The sequence below is a fragment of the Scatophagus argus genome, chromosome 23 (genome assembly GCF_020382885.2).
Source record: "Scatophagus argus isolate fScaArg1 chromosome 23, fScaArg1.pri, whole genome shotgun sequence".
In the NCBI taxonomy this organism is placed as follows: Eukaryota; Metazoa; Chordata; class Actinopteri; family Scatophagidae; genus Scatophagus; species Scatophagus argus.
Genome location: NC_058515.1, coordinates 7,427,229 through 7,447,514, shown reverse-complemented (window position 1 = coordinate 7,447,514; position 20,286 = coordinate 7,427,229). Strand labels below are relative to the sequence as shown.

Sequence of the window (20,286 nt, the reverse complement as noted above, 5' to 3'; positions counted from 1 at the left end):
GTCACATGTTGAACCACCAGGCATCTCAGTTGTCTGTATCCGATGGACAGGATTGGAGTCTAAGTGTCATTGTCTGTCAACAGGCTACTTTCAGGTGTTTTACAAACAACATGGTTCGCTGGGGTCTCCTATTCTTTCACTAATCCTCGGCTATTAGCAGCTAATCCCTGTTTATCAACAGAGGCATGTGGGTCGTGACCAAGTCTGATAAAGAAGCCCAGGCTCAGTGTTGTGTGACATAATGGAAAGTGCTTCCCGGACCATGTGTGCTTCGGCTGGGCAATATTTGAGCCATTTATAGAATTGTTATGGAGAGTATTAACTGCATTGTCAGTGACCAGAAGAAAGCTTTTCCGCCATTAATAGCAAAGCAATGACGCACAGAAAAACGTTTCATTTAAAACAGAAAACAATGCACCAACAGTGCTGTAAAATCCAGTAACCCTGGTGGACAGTATAAAGAAAAATTTGTCAAACGGAATAAAACTATGATGGCATTACATCCAAGGCTCTTTGAGAAAAATCTCACAAAGTATGAAAAGCATGAAGTGAAGCGTCTGCATTTCAGTAAATTCGATACGGTCATCTCTGAGCCCATTAGTTGTAAACAATGTGCTGTATTTTCTCTCAAGCTGTCACCAGTACTCGCTTGCACTATGAATAAGATTAATGTCACGGAGAGGAATCACAGTAGGATCCTTTCCCAATCATTCTCCCGCAACCTTTTTCACAACATATGAATCAAACCAATGACAACAGTAGGACATGTCTGCATCACAGCCAGCCTGCAGTCCCTGGGTAATCGCTCTTCTTCCCCTCGTCTCCGAACTACGAGGCTGCACGCTGCCTCAGCTTCCCCTCTAATCCATCATTGCCTTTTCCCATTTTCACTTTACATCTACAGAGGCCTGCACTCTTGACCAAGTGGGAAAACACATTAAAGTGGAAAGCGAGTGGTGTTTTGGAAAGCAGACACATGACCCTAAAACTACCGGCCGATTTGTGATTCAAAAAAAAGGTCCTTCTCACACTCAACTAGAGAGAATTACACTCATCAACGACACACACCCCAGGATGCTCTTAATGATGTTTAACATTTTCTCCATAAGAGAGCATCTCGGTGACTGCTATTATTTCTCAAGGTTTAAGGGTCCTTTTAGTAAGGCTTCTCACCATGGTGTGAAACTGCTGGATGTGGTATCACACTGCGAGCAAACCCTCAGCAATTAAATTCAAACCAGTGAGAAGGAGCAGTGGGACAGAGATGTGAAGTTATCACAAAGACATCTTGACGTGTGTTGAATTCAAAAGCCGCTGGTCTTAAAGTCTGACAGCCGGAATGGGTCGAGGAACGCATGCAACGTTGAACTTCCTCGTGAGGATTCATTGCTGTTGACTTGGCCAAAACATCAAGTAAATCAATTTTCAGACTATTTCTGTGCTGTCTGAATGGCGTGACCCCCGGCATGCAGTCTCAAGGTGCTTGGATTATGTTTTCTACAGCTTCAGTAGGTAAAGCCATGGATGATATTGGGGAATACAAGTGGATATACAGAAGAAACTGATAAACAGCATGTTCAGATTTCACAAAGCTATGCAGAGAGTGTAAAAGGTGTGCTGACTAAGGTGGGAATTTTATGGCACTGCGCTGTGGATTTTTAACCGCTCAATACATCCTGTCACAATGAATGCATGCAGCACTATGATCACTTCTTGAAAAACCGACTTTTTCAACAGAGCTTAAGCAGAAAAATAATTATCCAACAGCTCTCTCTCCAACAGGAAAAATTGTGATATACTCTATGCTGTGCTGGATGTCCAATCATATGGCAGCACGCGAGTCGAGCATCTATATTCATATATGCCTGTCATCATATTTTAATATTGGGTCGCCTTGCCACCATCAGCAGAGACACATCTCAGCTACAGTGAGTGCATTTGAGGGCAGTGAATTACTACCGCAGTGCAGTGCATTCACTGAATATATGACAGTAGTATCACCACCTGAGCGTTAAAAGACGTGATGTATTCAGAGGGGAGTGCTGTCTTGCAAGGTTGTTGTACCGGATTATATTAGACTGTAATGGTGTTGACATTGTGCCCACACTTGTACATAAGTCAGGTAAGCAACTACAGCAAGATGCATGATTAAGGATCAACATTTTATTTAAAGGTTTAATGTTGTTCTTTTGGTGTATTTCAGGCATAACGGCTACAAATGGCACACATGCAGTGACACATACTCTTTAATACTGTCATAACCAAAACTGTATGGTATACCAGACCCTGTAAAAAACTGCTCTAACTGCAGCAAACAGCACCTCATGCTGTCAGTTTACTTATTCTGTAGCTTGCTGCCCTCTCCTGGCAGGTAATATGAAGTACAGAGACAGATTTCTACCACAAGGTGTCTATAACAACAAGTACAAATTCTTTGTGAAGATGAAGTGACAAACAAAATCTAATTCTTGCATCAAACTGCAGCATTTTAAATAACTGAAAACTTAGAGTACATCAGATAAATTCAACAGTCGTGTATGAGGATGACACACTCGTGGAAATCTAATGAAAAAACAGGCTGGAAACATTTTGGGGACATTTACGTCATTGTACTGTATGTCATTGTTTCCCGCCGTGGATAAAACAACTGACCCATATGAGTGTGTCACAAAGGCAGCAGGAATTTGTAAAATGCTCCCTCAGAGGAGACATCAGCCTTCTGGGCACAACATGGGGCTCGCTTATTTCTCAAAACACCTGCCTTAGTGAGCATGCTCATTTTCTGTAGGCTGCTCCAGCATCCAGAGGGTAAGATTGCCACCTGGCACGTGTAGAGCGTGAACGCCTGCATGCTGGGAGGTTATTCTGAGCAACACCAGGGAATAATATTATTAATTTGAGGCACCCTATGAACAAACATATGGAAGGAGAGGAGGATTAAAATCCAAAATAACTCAAATAATGGTTACTGTGTTAATTCTGCTCTCTAATCTCTGAAAAACAGACACTAGACAAAGAAAAACATCAAGCGAAAGTTAAATATTACTCTTAAATAAAGGTATGATATTCCATTGCTGTAACACTATAGATATAAGTTGTTTCTCCAGGCAGTAAACCACTGTGTTCCGATTTCAGCTACCTTGAGCTCCAACTGCAAGATGCAGGCTGCCCTGGGATGAAGGCAGCATGTTTCTAATGAAAAAGGAGCAGTGAAAGGAATGAAAGTCTGAACAAATGCTCTGTCTAATTCAAAATGTGCCTGACAGAAACACCTGGGTCCTGGTGTGGCTCCAGCTGTGGCCGCCAGCTCACATGTTATTATATGGATAGATTCAAATTCAAACAGGGGCCAGGCGAGGGCAAAGAACAAGAAGAAACTCCACTCATCATGTGATCTAGAGGCTGCAATGTGCATCAATCTAATCCAAACAGAATGAGAAAAACTTTCTCTTTTTTTCTACAAAGTGTGAATAAGCATAATTCCTCTTCTCTTATTTATGACAAGAACAGCTGTTCTGCAGTCTCTGTTGTTGTTTTCCCCTGCAGAATCACTGCAGATGGCATTTAGTCCCGACAGTGAGATTCACAAATATTTAATAGCAACCTAAATCCTACCCAAACACAACCCATTAATCTGACAAGTCAAATCAATGTGGAATAGAACCTGACAGTTACAGAAATTCAGGTTTTATGGTGATGCTTGACAGTCACTGAGCTGTAACACAATCACGGCGGCTAAGAAAGAGTGACTAATAAACAGAAACAATGAAAACAGATGAGAAAAGAAACTTTTTCCGTCCACCAAAAATGCTCAGCACATACCAGTAACTGAAAAAGCTTTTCTCTCATTATTGCTGTTTTTAAAAAAGAAGTGCACACTTAGACTCAAAGAAAGTCAAAACTCCTTGCCTAAGAAAAAAAAAAAGGTGCCTGGGAACTTATTATTTAATGTTCTAAAAAACATCCATACATATAGTTTGTGTGTATAAAAACCAAATTGCCAAACAAATTATTTTCCAACAAGGGGGGTGCTCAGCGGGTTTTTATTTTCTTCCGAAAAATCTGTTTTTCATAATAAAACTTAAAAAAATACAAAAAAATATACATACTTGAGCTCTTAAAAGTGACCTAATGGCCTTATCCAATGACAGCCCAGTGCTTTCCCTTTGTATTTCACCGCCTGATATGTTGCCTGTTCCAATGGCCAGGAAATGTAGCAATAAATCCTATTTTATAAGGCTAAATGGCCTTTGTGAATATAGAACCCGAGAAGTAATCAATACCGATCTCGGTTCAAAGCGAATTAATTTACCGTTGACTGTCACTCGTGGCGCAGTGTTGCTGTGATCATTTTTCACAGCTGCAAATATCATAAATTGGGTTGTTCCTGTAAGGTCAAAGGACGACCGATCAATACCACATTAATATGTTCAAAGTGGTGGACCGCCAGGACATTTCACGACTCTGTGTTTTTGTGCCATTTCTTCTTCCATTTAGTGGGAGTATTGTCTTACTATTAAATCCCATCTCAACTATGCGTAATCAACTTAAGCTCACTCGTTTCTTCAGTCTTCTTTAAGTGCACATTGTGCTACTAATACTCCCTGGACAAGAATCTGAAACATCCGTAGCACTCCAGTCTCCTGACTGTGTTAGGGTTAACTTGTTGTTTGCCAAATGACTTTCAATGCAGTAAAAGCTATTTTCCCTTTCCTTTTGGAACTAATTATGCGATAAATAACTCCATGAGTTTTTCATAGTTACATGATCAACCCTGCATTGATTTTTTTAGTCTTCAGCAATCTACCCTGAGCAAAAAACATAGCCTACCTTTTGGGTTTGGGGAGGCCCAGGTGATGATGCGCCGCACCAGGCAGCAGTTGAGCAGGACTTTCTTTGAGAAGCCATGATCTTTACGAAAATGCTGCAGGTCCTCCCTCCACTGGGTCCTCTTGGTTGGTGTGCACATGGCTGGAACTTCTCTATTTCAAAATATAGCACGGCATTACATGTATAGACAAGAGCCAAATCATCTGGATCCTGAGTTTGCAGTAAATGTAATTCCAAATTGTGACATAGGGGTGGTTATTATTTGACTCAAAATTCAAATGATGACCCCCTAACAGCCTCTATTCACACACAAACAGCACGAGCCTCTGCAGCATGCAAAACAAACTGCCACAAGTTAAAGCAATACACCTGAGAACATATGCTAATTTGGGGATGTTTTTTGCCCCCAGTTAAAGCATGGCTGTAATGAAATGCAAGACATTTCGGCATGCCCTTTTGGAACTGGAAAAGGTTTGTCTAATGTGTCTTGAGATGTTGTCTCAAGAAGGCAACTTACTCTTCTGGCTATTTCAGGACTGGTGATGGTAAAAGTGAATACACCAAGCAGGTTGTCTTTATATAGACTGGCACTAACAGATTTTCAAATCAAACCAGCAAACATCCTGACTGTCTCTAAATAATCATCCAAGAGAAAAATACCCAACATTTTATGGCACTTCTAAATAAAACATGACCTAGGGATACTGTAGCTCAGTTCAGTACTATGATTACGATCCCCCTGAAGGTCCCATTTCAAGAGCAGAAGTTCACACACCAACAGATCACACATCATGCAGTCATTGTAACTGGAAGGTTTTTGGTTTGCTCTCAGGATTGCAAATTTACAGAGTCCAGTGCACAGAAATTGAGGCGCTAACTATTATCAACAGTCATTCAGTCAACATCATCATTGTCCCCCTGAGCATCATCTTACCTTGCTGGCTAAAGCACGATGTACACGCTCTCTCTCTGCTTCCTCAGTCTGCAAGTGATCCTCAGGTTTCACGCGAGCACTTTCCCTTTCCTGACCAACAGAGTGTGAAAGGGGGGTGGGAGGAGGAGGAGAAGGAAGAGGAGGGCGACGACTGCACCGTGAAGCAGAGAGAGTGAATGAGCGAGAGAGGGGATTGCTCAAAGACACTGTGGCTTTTGGTTCAAGTCAGAGAACCGTATGTGCCTGGTTTTATACAAGTATCAGAGGCAGAAAATCAAAGATGCTGGTGTCTCTGCATTCACACTGAGCCCCTCTGATCACCCTCCTTGGTTTCTTGAACCACATAAAAACCTTCTACACACAAACACACACACTCTCTCTCTTACAATTTACCCACTACCTGTTACAGATCAGCATAAAAATCAGAAAAATCAAGAAGTAAAGCCTTATCCTGGTTTTGATCATATTGGGGATATGGAGTTTACATGGAATGTGAAAAACCTGGTTATTCATATCCCAGTATACATGATCATAATACTATTCTTCCCACAGGTGTGTCATGTGTCACGTGTGTCTCACCATATGAGGTGGTTCCAAAACCAGTATAAGGTCTTATCTGGGTTTCTGAAGCTATTTACATGCACAAAGCGCAACCTGCATACTCTTGATCATGATCATGACACAAGCATGCATGAAGTCGCACTCAACAGTTTTAAGTTGTCAGCAATACTAACCCAAAATAACAAGGACTGGGTCTCAAACTTGAGGAAAAGTCATTAGTTTTGCACAATAAATAGTTTCCCACGGTGTCAGACACTAATGTTGCCATAATTCATCATGAGGGGAACATCATTACTAAATTTAATGGCAACCCATCCAAGACTTGTTGAGATATTACACCCAAAACCACCAGTGCCAACCCAATTGGGCTAGAAGTAAAAGGCTGTGCCAAAATAAATAAAAGGCACAGGAAAACAACAATTCTTATTTTAATTACAGATTTAAAAAAATTCTGAATGTTACACTCCATTTCGGCCAGTAGAACCCCTAATCTCTACATACTGGTCATTTAAAAGCCTCAAGGACGGCAGCAGTTAGAAAGACCAAAAGATGTCTTCAGGGTTCAAGCACCATATCAGCATGCATGCACTCAGCTGGGGATGTGAATTAGTAACATCCCTAAAACCACCAGCTCCAGGAGCACTGTCCTGTCCCTGCCCTCTGATCTCTGAGTGCGCTAAATTAGTTTTATCATTTTAATTAACAAGACAGCCATTAATGTCAGATACTTATAATGTTATTACAAATAAAAATGATTTGGCAGATAAATCTAACTGGAGGGCACACGTGGGAGGATTTTTAAAACTATGTCCTTAGCTGTTTGATTGAAGATGATGCATAACACAGCACAGCCATTAAGATACAGACTTTACTACCGTGAGTTTATTACCACAGTGTTAATGTCTTCCAGAATATGTCAGCAGTGGAATTTTCGCCAGCGTTGCTCAAAGCAATTTCTTTTCTTTAAATGCCACAACATACAGCAAGTCTCATAAATTTACATACATCATATGCAAATGATTTGTTCCTGGTCATCGGCCAAATGCGCTTGAGCTTAAATTTAAATGTACATAATAACTACTGCGCTGTGATAGATGGTTATGCTTAAGGGGAGACAGCAAAGCTAAATCTAATTGCTTCCCCTGAGATGAGCAAGGCATATTCTATACCTGAGAAGACAAGGTGGGGGTGTGGGGGGGCTGGACAGAGAGCTGGGAATAGAGCCATCGTTTCCCAGCAGGTCGAGACACAAGCCTGGTTGAAACTAGTGAACAGACTGGTTGCAGTGTTTCAGTACTGTATGGATTCTGTGGTGACATGTCAGCATCCTGAGGGAGCTTTGTCATCAGTATACTGAATAATTCATATTGATATTCAAGAGCACCTTAGTCTAGTACCAGTAAACTCCAGGACCAGGTACAATGGACATAATGAACACAGTGGACCATTTAGCAGCTCAAGAGCCAGATGTTTTTCTTCCATTCCCTACGTGGTGGAGACCAAAAAAACTAAAAGGAGAGGAGTGATTGCACTTATCTTGTCTTTACTACCCAGTTCCAGTGTTTTCAGTTTCACAAACATACATTAGCTGCTGAACGTAGCTGCTCAACTTATCTGTCCTGCTCAGGTCAATCCATGAAAAATTACTAATATGAAATCCACATCCATTAGCTGCTGAACGTAGACTTATAGGTGCTATGTGGTTTGTGTGTGCGACATAGGATGGAGCTCGTGGATCTGTTGCGCACTTCAATCTTCACTGTTCCTCTTAAACAGACACCTATTGATCATGTCAGAGCCGTTTTGCTGTAATGTATTCTGAAATCAATTCAGACAGCCCACTCACACGTGAAAGGATTTAGAGCTGTACGATATTATAAATAAGTACATGGTTAGTATTTTACATCAAGGCTCTGATCTTTTCAAACATGGAGCAGATTGGGTAACACTAAATTTCTCTTCAAAAGCTACACTGGATACAGACTCTACAATCTCTTCCAGCGAAATGTGGCAGTGATAGACAGATGGCCAATAGACCATCAACAACACTGGCATCGAATACAGATGACAGTAGTTGCACTGTGAAAGCAGCTCAGCATTTATGAACTGCAAAAAATTTTAAAACTACTATGCACTGATGAGTTTACCATAAAACCACATAAGAACACTACCATTGGTCGAGCCTTGGCGCTAATTTGAGGAGCTCAATTATCTGGATGGAGCTTGGAGTAGAGCTGCAGCTTTTTTTTGTTGCATCAAAATGAGCCAGCTGAAGTGGTTTGCCTCCTGGGTACCTTAATTTGGAGGTTTTCCGGGCACGTCCAACTCACAGGAGAACCGGGCTAGAGCCAGAACATGCTGGAGAGATTATATACATATAATCCGGTTTGGAAACAGTGAAGCAGGGAAGCGATCCCCAACTGGAGAAGTTTGGTACAACTGTTGTGGTCCAAGGCTGTCAACACAGATAGGAAAGCACGCTTGAAGTGGCATTTGAGGCAGCAGCGACAACAGGCACAGCACAATATCGATTAGATTCCTTCTGAAAACCACCCTGAAATGATGATACAACTGTTGGCAGGCACGTTTGCTAATATTAGTCAGTTAGTTCTGGCCAATCCCACATGGGATGACAAGAAACCAAACACACATCTTGTGGGAATATCGGATATAAATTAACTAAATTACCACATAAAGTAAAATAACTATATTCTTTCAAAAAAATACTTGAAATGTTTAAATGAATTATAAACTGACAAGAACTGCTACAACCTTGCAGTTTATCTGCTTTTCCCCCCTAATCTCCATGGCTTTCTTCAGGTAACTAAAGCTAATCTAAATGCATCATATGTCAACATCCAACTCAGTCTTTCTTAATTTTTTCCTCTAAAAAAGGGCAGCAGAAGACAAAGTGAAACACATTTTCTTTAACAGTCAAACAGCACAGTAAACAAAGCTTCATTTCTTCTTCCAGAATGGCATACTGTCAGTTTTGAACCATGAGTAGTAAAATACCAGATCTCAGCTGGGCACATAAGGTTCTGTGCTTTTTAGATAAATGATAAACAACATAATCCTCAGTAGCCTTTTCAGAGTTTATCATTCTATATGTAAACAATTTTGATTTAGTCTGCACACCATCAGCCTATTTCTCTTTATACTGAGTAAGAACAGATTCTCTGAACAAATATTTACCTTTTCTTATCGAGAAATAGCTCACCAAATCGGAGAGCAAGAGTCAGTCATTTGTTTAGCAAAAGGAAAAATCTTTCTTATCAGCCTATTTTCTTCCATATCAAGTAACGTTTTCCGTAACAGGACCATACACACCGTCCAGCAAACCTCACAAGTTTACATGAGCAGTAACAGCAGTAGCAAAAGTTCTGAAAATAGATCTTTTGGTGTTATAATATTGATTTTTGTCCAATAATTGAGATCGCACAGCAGGGAAATTAACTTGTCTTGACAGCTCACAAGAACAGAATAGAGTGCAAAAAGCGAAAAGAAAAAAATATAAAGAGTTTATAAATTAACAACTTTAAAATAAACACTGTACAATATACAGCTATATCAGCACAAGGGAGGAAATGAGGACTATTGAAATGATACTCTTCCTGTCTCGGTCATTGCTGTCCGTCCACCAACAGACCACAGCGTAGTGAACAGCAGAGGCTACCACAGAGTCATAAAATGACTGTAGCAGGGGCCTGCACACTCCAAAGGACCTCAGTCTCCTCAGAAGGTGGAGGCAACCTGGCCCTTCTTGTACAGGGCATCTGCATTATGTGACCAGTCCAATTTATTGCTGACAATTCCATTTTGCTTGGATATTTCTTAACACAGTGTGTGTGTGTCCCTGGGCTAGGTCTCACTCACTTTACATCCTCAGTTGCTGCCTTTTCGAAGCAGCATACACACTGCATAATGGGCATCCCATTGCAATGTTTCTGTGAACGCACAATGCAAAGGATAATTCCTGTTTTTTATGCCTGAATCCTATTTTCTTAATTTTCTTTAATTGCTGACTTGTTTATCATGTTTCTGTCTCCATCAGACAAAGCTTTAGATGTGCTTCCAGGTCTAAGCAATAATCAAAAGAAAACATGCACTAACCTCTGAAAATAAGGCCCAAGCTGGACTAAACTTGAATGATGTTATTTTTAACAGACATCAACAACCATCAACACTGTACCTGGAAGAACTTCCCACAGATTTACCTCCTCTGTCCCTTTAAGGCCAACTGCAACTCAAGGGTTTTGTATCAGTGTTGCATGTGATTTCAGAAAAGCTTAAGGAATATTAACAACCCAGCTGTCTCAGCATCAAGTGATGGAAGACACACATTTAGGACAACAAGCTCATTTGAACCAAGCCCCGCATTTCCATAAAACCTTACAAGGATAATGCAATAGCCCATTACAGAAGCCATTACCCGTAGTGAAGGAAGTTGCTGCCCAGCAGCATCAGCAACCTCACATCTCAACAGCCCTTTCATTGTTTGTATGTTCTCTACCACATTAATAACTAGAACTCACTAATTGCCTTCGCTTCTCAAGTGAAATGTTAATGCTTAGCGAAGAAGCAGCTGAATGAAGGCTTCTGTATGTTAAATCTTTTAGAAACTAAAACATGAAGTTAAGCATAAAGGTTGAGATGAAATTTACTGTACATGAAAATATGCCCATTTTAATTCATATGAGTATGAGATGCAGGCTAAGATACGATTAAAGAAGAGGACTGAAGCCAGAAAAAAAAGCCAAATCTTAACATTTTAACTGGTGTTCAGATATAAGGATAAGTTGTTTGTATGAGGCTTTTTGCCTTGATGCCCAGTTTTTTGCTGCAGAATACACCTACACCTGAGCACTTTTATCATAAGTGGTCCCCTGCTTATCTGATTTGCTAACTGGACTGGAATAGGTTCTTTGACACACACCACCCACCTAAACACCAAAAACCAGCACCGAGAATCTGCAGGATGGATCGGAATAAGCCCAATCCACCTTCTCGTCAGGAGGTCCCATACTTGGTGCACAGGACCCAAGGGTTCAAACATTCCAATGCCGGTCACCGCAAAATACCCACAGAGGTCTGGTGTCCCTTCCCCTGACAGGTCAGAGTTCTTTTGGAAGCACAAGGAGGACCTGTAAAATATTAAGCGTGCGGTTTTAACGTTGCAGCTGATCTGTGTGTGTATAACTAAAATGTTCAAAAACCAAAAGAGAGAAATCTTACATTTTGGGATTTCTGAACTTTAAAATTATTGCCTCATTCCAGCCCACACACATACACACACTAGCTACCGCCACTGCAGAACCCTGTAAAAGATGCTGTCACAAATTGGAACCAGAAATCAGTGTTCTCATTATTTTCTGTTGCAACAGCCTGAAATGAGCTGCTGCTTTCGATGCCATCTTTCCTTCCCAGCTCCAATGTCATGGTGGTCAGAAACCCTGTGGTTCAGTGTTAGCAGGTCACTGAGCTAGACACATCTAGGCTGACCGTTGCTCTGCCTCCCACCAACGCACACGCATACTTTCCCATCCTAATTTCTCACACACCCACCACAACCTTGTCCTCCAAAGTGGCAGCTAAAATTAGCAGAATGCATGAAGGGAAGCAACCCTGTGGACCGAATAAGCTGCAATGCAGTATTTAAAGATGGTAGATACAGTCTCATCTCTGTGAAGACACACTATGTATCAGTATAACCCGGATCTGTTGTCTTTTTCCTTTTGAAACACGAGTGCTCCATAATGGCACCCTTGCGGAAACAGTGGTTGTTCACTTGTTTACTTAAGACGACCTGAAATCGATACAATCACCTCCTGAACTATCGCCCGAGTAATCTGATATGAGGGAAGAGGGGAGCCATACTGGCAATGAGAAAGCCAAGATCAGTATCAGATTTGGAGAAGAAAAGGTGTCTATAACTTCTTTATATTACTGTAAGAGAAGCTTCTCTGTGAGTCTGCAGTCCCACAGTGCAACTGGCTTATTCAAAATACAAATATTAACAGCTTTACTTACAAAGGCTCATCAAAGGGTCACACGAGATAATGAAAAACGGGCTGGGATACTTGCTGATACAGTTATGCGTCAATCACAGCATTTGCTCATTATCATGCTTCAATTACGCACGCATGCACGCAATCAAGAGTTCAGCACTTTTTAAATTGGTAACGGACAAAGTTCAGCATAACGAAAAATGAACACAGCGGACAGTCCATCAGTCCCTATTTGCCTGGGTTCCCTCACACTTGCCCCCTCTGCCTCATGTTAAATGGACTGTGGCATTACAGCAATTTATGAAAAATGTATGAGAAATTCAACACAGAAGACACATTGGTAAGAGAAACAAGCAAAAAACCTGACACACACACAAACACAGAGCTCCAGAGACACGTGTCCAACCTTTTACCACTTCCCTGCCCTCTCTGGGTGTGTGTCTGCGTGTGTCGTTTTCTCAGTCAATGTGTTGGAATGCCTCCATAAATTATTCAGCCGCAGCGCCTGCTATCTGAAGATAACAGCGGCTCTTTATCGGTCAGCGTGTACAGAGACACTGCGCTGGTGACTATACAAGCACCTAGAGGGATTTGGGGCACCTTCTGTGTAAGGATGCGTGTCATTGTGGCAGCGAAGCATGCAAAAGTGTACCGCCTATTTGGAGGGTTATGTTGTAAGGTCACTTTCATTTTCTCTGGGGATACTCTCATTTTCAGCTCATCAAAAAGGGGCTTCTTTTTTTTCTTTATCATCGCATCACTAATGAAGACTAAAGATCAAGAAACTTAAATGCTCTTTACTATTTGAAGTGTCAGGACAGATAACCCACAGAGCAGATAAACCCCCTCCCCCCTACATCAGGGGAGTCAAACAAGCTGCGCATTTTATGGTTTTATTCATAGGCTCTCCACATTGTCTCACACTCTTTTCATCACACATAATCACTTGGTCTGCATTCAACTATGCGCAGATTTTTATTTTGTTTTTTTTTTTAATCGAAAAAAATGTGACAAAGCAGAGAACAACAACAGTAATTTTACATCAATTTTAATCAACGAATCTTATTTTTCATTAATTTCTAGGGCAAATCGCTGTTTCCAACTTTCAAATTGTGAATATGTTCTGGCTGTCTTAGTCTTCCATGATAATAAATTGCATAAACTGAGGTTTTGGGCTGTTGATTGGACCGTACAAGCTGTATCAACTTTGGCTCACAACATTCTGACATTTTATAGATCAAACACACAATCGAGAAAATGATGCACGAGTTGATAGATATCGTCACATGATCACCTGTACTGCTCTGTGTGGTTTTTGTTCCTTATCTAAGACAATAACATCGTTTTCTGACATGTGTGGCCAAATTTGACTGGAGCGCAACAGCTATAACACAGACTTACATCAGACCTGCTCCACACGCAGGAGATCTATTAATCTGTCTATTATATTATAGTGGATATATTATATTTTTATATTACCATCTATTAACTATAACAGGTAAAAATAAACATAGTGAATGGGAAAATAAAAAAAATAACGTGTCAACTGGATGCAGGATTATACAATAGAGGAAAGGTGTGTGAAGAGCTCATTCTATATGACCGAGCACCACATTCTCTGTGTAACCACTGGGTGTCAGCCTTGCACACTGCATTGGATGCCACAACCACCACAAAGTAGACACATTCTTTCCATGTTTTTCCAAGGTTGAGTGTGAGTTGACATAACATTGAAAAAAAAAATCTACAGATAATTACTTAAGCCATCGCAGATAAGCTTATTGACAGTTACTGTTCTGTGCAAACTGCTGTTATAATTCCAGTCTATTTTCAGGTCTAACAAGGCTGGCATATGGCTCATATCTGAATGCTTTGAACATCACAATCTCCCATTGGAATGACAGTTATATTTAGTATTGTGTAGTCTATATTAAGTGATGGTAGTGCCCTGTAGGACGTGGACTTTTGGAGGGACTAAACCCCAGAGCAGGCTTTTGAGCCCCCCCTCACTGGGACAAGAAGAAAGACAGACGGATCCTCCAGTTGGCCGCCCATGCCTCCAGTCCTGCCTCCACATATGGTCTGCATGATGTCACATTCGGCTCTGACACCATTTCTTCAATGGTGTCAGACTCCTTGGAAAAAGTCCTTCCTACAAGGCATACGGCTGATTCTTCTCTTCCATTATTCCTCTTTCTGATGCACAGTGGAGGCTAAGGTTGGGGGAGTGAGAGGCAACAAAGCTCACAAGTTGACTCATTTGTGGGGGGGTTGTAGAGTGATAATTATTCAGGCGGGGCACAGAGATTTTAAGACTTTGACAGACGTTTTGAGAAGAATAAATGACCTCACATGAACAACTCACACCTCACAAGACCTGCACTCTGTGAAGACTGTGAACATAGTCTTTGGATTAAACGCACAGTGCAGAATTTTCCCCACTGGGGTAATGTTTCCCATAGATTTATTTATGGCAGCAAGCCAAAATATCAAAATTTGTACTCTTATTTTTCTGTTTTTGGAGCTGTGCGACCCCCCTTTTGTGCTCTCTCTCACAAACACCTCATGTGCGTCCTATGGAGAGGTTATGGAGCAGACTGCTCAGGTATAACAGCCACCAGAGTTCATCTGGCAACCTATTTTAGCCAAGAGAACGACACCATGTGTGACTGATTAACTCGTGGAGAATCTCCCCCCGCTCTACCCCTTCTGTCTGCTGACAACTGCACACACTCTGTGGAGAAACGGAGAGAGACGTTCTCTGCTATCGTGTTTGTTTTGTAAAAATTTGGAAGTGCGAGTCGATAAAAGTGCATCTGATGTGATTCAGACAGAAATTTTGCCATACAAGGTTATTTAGTTTAGTCTAGCTGTTTCATGTGGAAATGATTACATCTGTTGAAATTGAAATTATTATTGAAATTATTGAAAGATATCAATAATGTGCAATGTGCAAACAACAACTGTGGCGATCATGGCATCCTGCCTGCCACAACGCAAAATGCTGAAGAGATCAACAACAACTGAAAAAATAAATACAGATATACTGCAGAAATCGGACCTTTATTAGATTATAAGATAAGAATAAATGCAGAGCGCATCAACTGTCGATGCTGAAATGTAGACTACTTAACCTTAAAATAGATAGGGGAACAATGAAAAATGTCAATCTTCCTTCCAGTCTCTTAAATGTTTGGCTTTAAAAAAAAAAAAAAATGCAAGAAACTTCTTGAAAAGTCAGTCAGTTCAAAGCATATCTATATTAAAACATATTAGCATTCAAAACAAGAAGCAAAGATCTTTCACTGCAACTCCTTTAATGTCACATCGACGACAAAGAGCATCATTAAATATCTATCAAGATGTGTAAAACAAATGAAATGTTAATGAGGCATAGTTAGCACAAAGTTATGAGGAACCTCAGCCAGGGAACATGTAATGATGTGTGCTGAGAAAAGTCATTGATCATTCACTTGACTCACACAAAATGCCGTTTGCGCACCAAGAAGGTCTTTACAGAAATAAGACTTCGTCAAAGGTGACAAACTTCACAGGACCAAAGCTCCCTTTCTATTCTGTTATCTTTCTGGGCACCAGGGAATGTAGTTTATCCTCAATATGACCTTGGCACAAATGAAGAAAGACACGTCTGCAAGCCGAGGCCAAGCATTGCCACCCAGTTGGCACAGACCGTTTGGCACTCTATCCAAGGAAGTCAAATGGAGTGAATGCGCGGCATAAACAAGCCTGCGGGTGGAAATATAAACATGAAAGACGACTTCAGTGATCATAAACAAGCACCTTATGTTCCGCTGTTGCTACAGTTACAGCCGCAGCACCGCAGTGCTTTGACCCCCCCTCTTCCACACCGCCATCAGTCGCCCTCTGTTTATCCATCACTGCTGTACTCCACTTCTCCCTCTCCATCCCAAGTAGTCGTCACCTCACCCTATTTTCTTCCCTCTTTTTCACCTTCCCTCATTCTTCTCTGGCCTGAGTCCCAAGGCAGATGGTCCATGCAAGCAGATGCTCCCCACCCTTTCTCTCAAAAAGGAAAAACAAAGGCTGGATCCAAAGCAAACAAAATCTACTGGAGGGCGTCCAGGAGACAAGCAGGGAGGCTCACGGTACAATCAATCCTGGACATGACCAAGGACCGGCTTTTTGATCGGCAGGTAGAGAGGAAGCACACAGGTGGTCAAGCGAAAGAAAAAAATAAATAAATAAAACTACGAAAGACCAAGACTTCTTTCTGGGTCCAAACTTGATATGAACAAGTACACTTGTCTTCACAGTGGCTGGCTAACTAATAACACAATCTATTGAGCCAGATCTGGCAGTTTAACAAGTCAAACTGTCCAATTTTGAATCTATCTATAGATTGTGGTGAATATAAGAATCACAAGATAAGCTCACAGAACAGAGCCCAAAAATACGATGAGATTCTCATATTTCAGAATCACCTGGCACTACTTTCAAAATGTGCCTTTCGTGAAGCTGCCACTTTCTAAAAATGTCAGTTTTTACAACAATATGTGGTCCAATTATGAAACTCCTTAACAAACAGTAAACCTTTTGCCATCACAAAACAAAGAAAAACTTTCAGACTGTTCATCCTGCGCTGCATTGCTGTCAAAACTTGAAAAACTAAAAACACACCATTCTGCTGTCTGACAGATCTGGAGCAGTTTCAGGTCGCAGCATAACTCTGATCGGCTGACCCCCGAGATGACAGATGCTGAGAAAAAACACACACATACCACATGTGGTCAGTTCTGTGTCACACTACCTCAAAGCTGACATTTAAGAGCAGACAAGCTCACTATGGTTCATTCCATGCCTCTGCAAAACAGTTTCAGCAAGGGGGTTGCACATCTTCAAGGACATTTTTAACTCAAACATCCCACAGCCAAAAAAAACAAAACATCTTCTATATTCTATAAGCTGTGATTAAGCTTATTTTTCTAATTCGTCTGAGCACAGTCATACCACCAAACCAAAGTTAAATAAATAAAGCGGTTGTGGTGTCACTGTCAAACCCTGCATACACCCTCCTGAAATCTCAATGGCTAATGACATTGATAAATGCTGCATTTGGTGACAGCCAAAGGGGATCAAACATCAAACTCCTGACTCAGTACTTATGCCTAAAAAATACTGACTACTTCAGAAAATTCTGTTTGTTTTCAGTGTAATTTGTTAAGTCATGCATATGCAGATTTGTACTGCGAGTGACCGACCTTCTGGATCTTTAACTCCCCACCTTATGTTTGCACTCGCCCCCGCTGGTATACTAACATCACACACATACCCCAAGTTGTCTCCTGACTGATAATAATCTGAAAAGTTTTTAGTTTATTAACAGCTTCTGTTGGAAAACAGTATGTACTGAGAAGGCTAAACATAAGCCGATGTAATTAAATGCAAATCAGATTAAATGAAGCACCGATTTAACAGGCTCATGGTAACATTTTTACTGTTTATGTTTTATTGCTTAATGTTGTTCAGCACTGTTCAAGGCCCCGAATATACAATATGAGGCATAATTAGCAATGATAATTCATACTGACACAAAGGGGGGAAAAAAAGGACATTCATCACCAAAAGCCCACAACGCACACAGCTTGTTCTCAACTACTTCTGTGCCAAAGACGGAGCTAGCCGTGGTGCTGACAGGAGCTCATTTGGAACAAACAGGAAAAAAAAAAACCTTACGGGGGCGGCTGCGTTTCATATACATTGCCTTTATGGAGTTCAGGGATATGGTACTTAAAGGAGAAATGTCTAGGGAAGCCTCTGGCACACACTGACAGAAGTTGCAATGGTGATCTGAGAGAGCTCCAAGGCACTGATGCAAAGAATCTCTGCACCAAGGAAGCAGCTCTTGGGAGGATCAGCTCATGGCTGAATGGCTGTAGCATTTTTGCGGGTGATCGTTACGTTTTAAGATTTCCCTGGGGAAACCAGTATGCGGTAACCCACTGGGGACATAGCAGTGGGGGATTTAGAGATTGAACAAAAAGGAAAAAGGATGAAGAGTTGGGGGAAAAAATGCATATTCAGAAAAATAAATGCTGCATTACTGAGACACTTTGGTTTCTTTCTGTTAGAATCTGTTATTAGTTCAAAATCTGATCTAGAAAGAAAGAAAGGCCATGCCATATTGACTGTCTGTAACTTAAATTTAAGAAACTACACCACCTACACAAGCCCACTACACCAAAGCGGGTAAATTCCTGCTCACCTCCACAATTTAAATACAAATCCAAATTAACAATCACCCCGTTTTAGAAGCAAGATACATTAGGGAAGACGGCAATCAATACGCAAGGGTTTAAACTAAAGACAGCTAAGACTGTAACAGATCTCTTCACCAAAACTAAAGATTTCCTCTGGATTATTCCGCCCGAAGCACTTACAAAGCCTGCCGGTGCCCATTAGCTGGCATGTGTTTTACTACTTTGCAGCCATTGCTTTAGCCATTTTTCATGTGGTGGGTGAGGGCTATTAATAGGAAATCAATATTCCAGCAAACATAACTAAATAAAGCATTGGCTGAACGAGTAAGAGGATCAAGAGGAATACCTCTTGACAGCTCGAATCTGTTTAAAACCCTGAAGGTGTGACTCATATCCTGAGCAAAAGATAATTAGAAGTCAATTAGGTGTGCAAACAAACATTAACCTGAGCCAGGAATGATGAGCACTTAACTGCTCTTCAGGCTCTGAGAGAGGCAGTGAGGAGCCTGAGGGAAACCTATGGACTATAACTGAGTGATCATTATTCTGGATGTCGGCCAAATACAGTGGAGGGGAAACCCAGGAGAGGATATGTGTTACTGCATCCATTATGGTCTTTTTTTTTTTTTTTGTACTGATGCCCCTGTGCCCATATACTCACATTCAATTATCAAAGGGGGAGGTTCAAAAGTTTTGTGTAATGTAGTTACAGTGGAAGACAAACATTCTCTTCACTACAACAAAGATTTCTAAATCTTGCCAAGTCAAACAAAATCTTAATTCCATCGAGTCAAAATCATTCAGCAGAAACTGCAACAGTGAAGAAAAACAAATGGCTGCGGCCTAGTTGATTTTCTGACCAACTGACCAAAGTCGCCCATACAAAAGACTATCGACCAACCATATTTTCCTTTCAAGAGAAGGCAAAAGTCCAGGCATGACTCGTCGTGACAAAAGACAGAAGCATGCGAGCTAAAATTTGGCATGAGAAAAAATTACGCCAAACTCCATTACAAATATGTCAATTTAATGTTGCCTTTGAACAAATACCAACTATAAAGAGACTAAGGTGCTACCGCAAATCGATCGTTTCGACAGCGGTAATGCCAATCATCCATCAATCATTTACATAAAATGTGAACTTATTGCAACTAAAATAAACTGTCAGATGTCGCCATCAACATACACTGATTAACGCGAGGACGACAGTATGAAATAAGCTAGCGTTAGCGTTTAAAAAGTTGTAGTTTCATCAGTGATGTGTTTATACATTTGTACAACTTGTACAATTACAAGCCGAATCACCGACAGGTCCTTAAATGACATAAAATTTAAGTAACACTGTCTGACATAAGGTAAATTTTTGACTGATAAGAGAGGCAATATTAAATTGTAATTCTTATGCAAGGAGTTTTGCCTGAGGTTTTCTCCATGCGAGACCGTGCACAACGGACCCACAAATCACCAAATTATTGGTGAACGAGCTAAACCATGCGACCACTGTCCTACCAGGTGCCGACACAACAGCATCCACCCGGGCAGAAATGGTCTCCACTCTCTTGGCGTCCATAGTTTTTCCCGCAGGTGGACTTTTCTCAGTCGAAAGACGCTACTTTCAGTCACAGGAGCTCGTCAGCGCTCACTTCCAAACGCCTGGTACCAGTTGCTGCTCAATCAACTCCCAAGTTTCGCAGTGTGTGTGTGTGAGAGAGAG

At 41.1% G+C, this 20,286-nt stretch overlaps 1 protein-coding gene across 5 annotated transcripts in view; it reads right to left on the bottom strand.

Annotated features, from left to right (window-relative positions):
* Nucleotides 1–20,286, bottom strand: part of kcnip4a (potassium voltage-gated channel interacting protein 4a) — a 123,504-nt gene extending 103,218 nt beyond the window's left edge. For 2 of the 5 annotated variants that reach the window (XR_006842393.1, XM_046380689.1), the window contains exon 1: nt 20,082–20,286. Coding sequence is in view for 4 of the 5 variants with exons in the window: in XM_046380689.1 (XP_046236645.1) it covers nt 20,082–20,142 (61 nt within the window). In the remaining variant the exon portion in view is untranslated. Of the gene's footprint in view, nt 1–4,830; nt 4,983–5,764; nt 6,220–20,081 lie in introns of those variants that run through there. The other 3 variants (XM_046380691.1, XM_046380690.1, XM_046380694.1) reach the window with 3 other exon arrangements.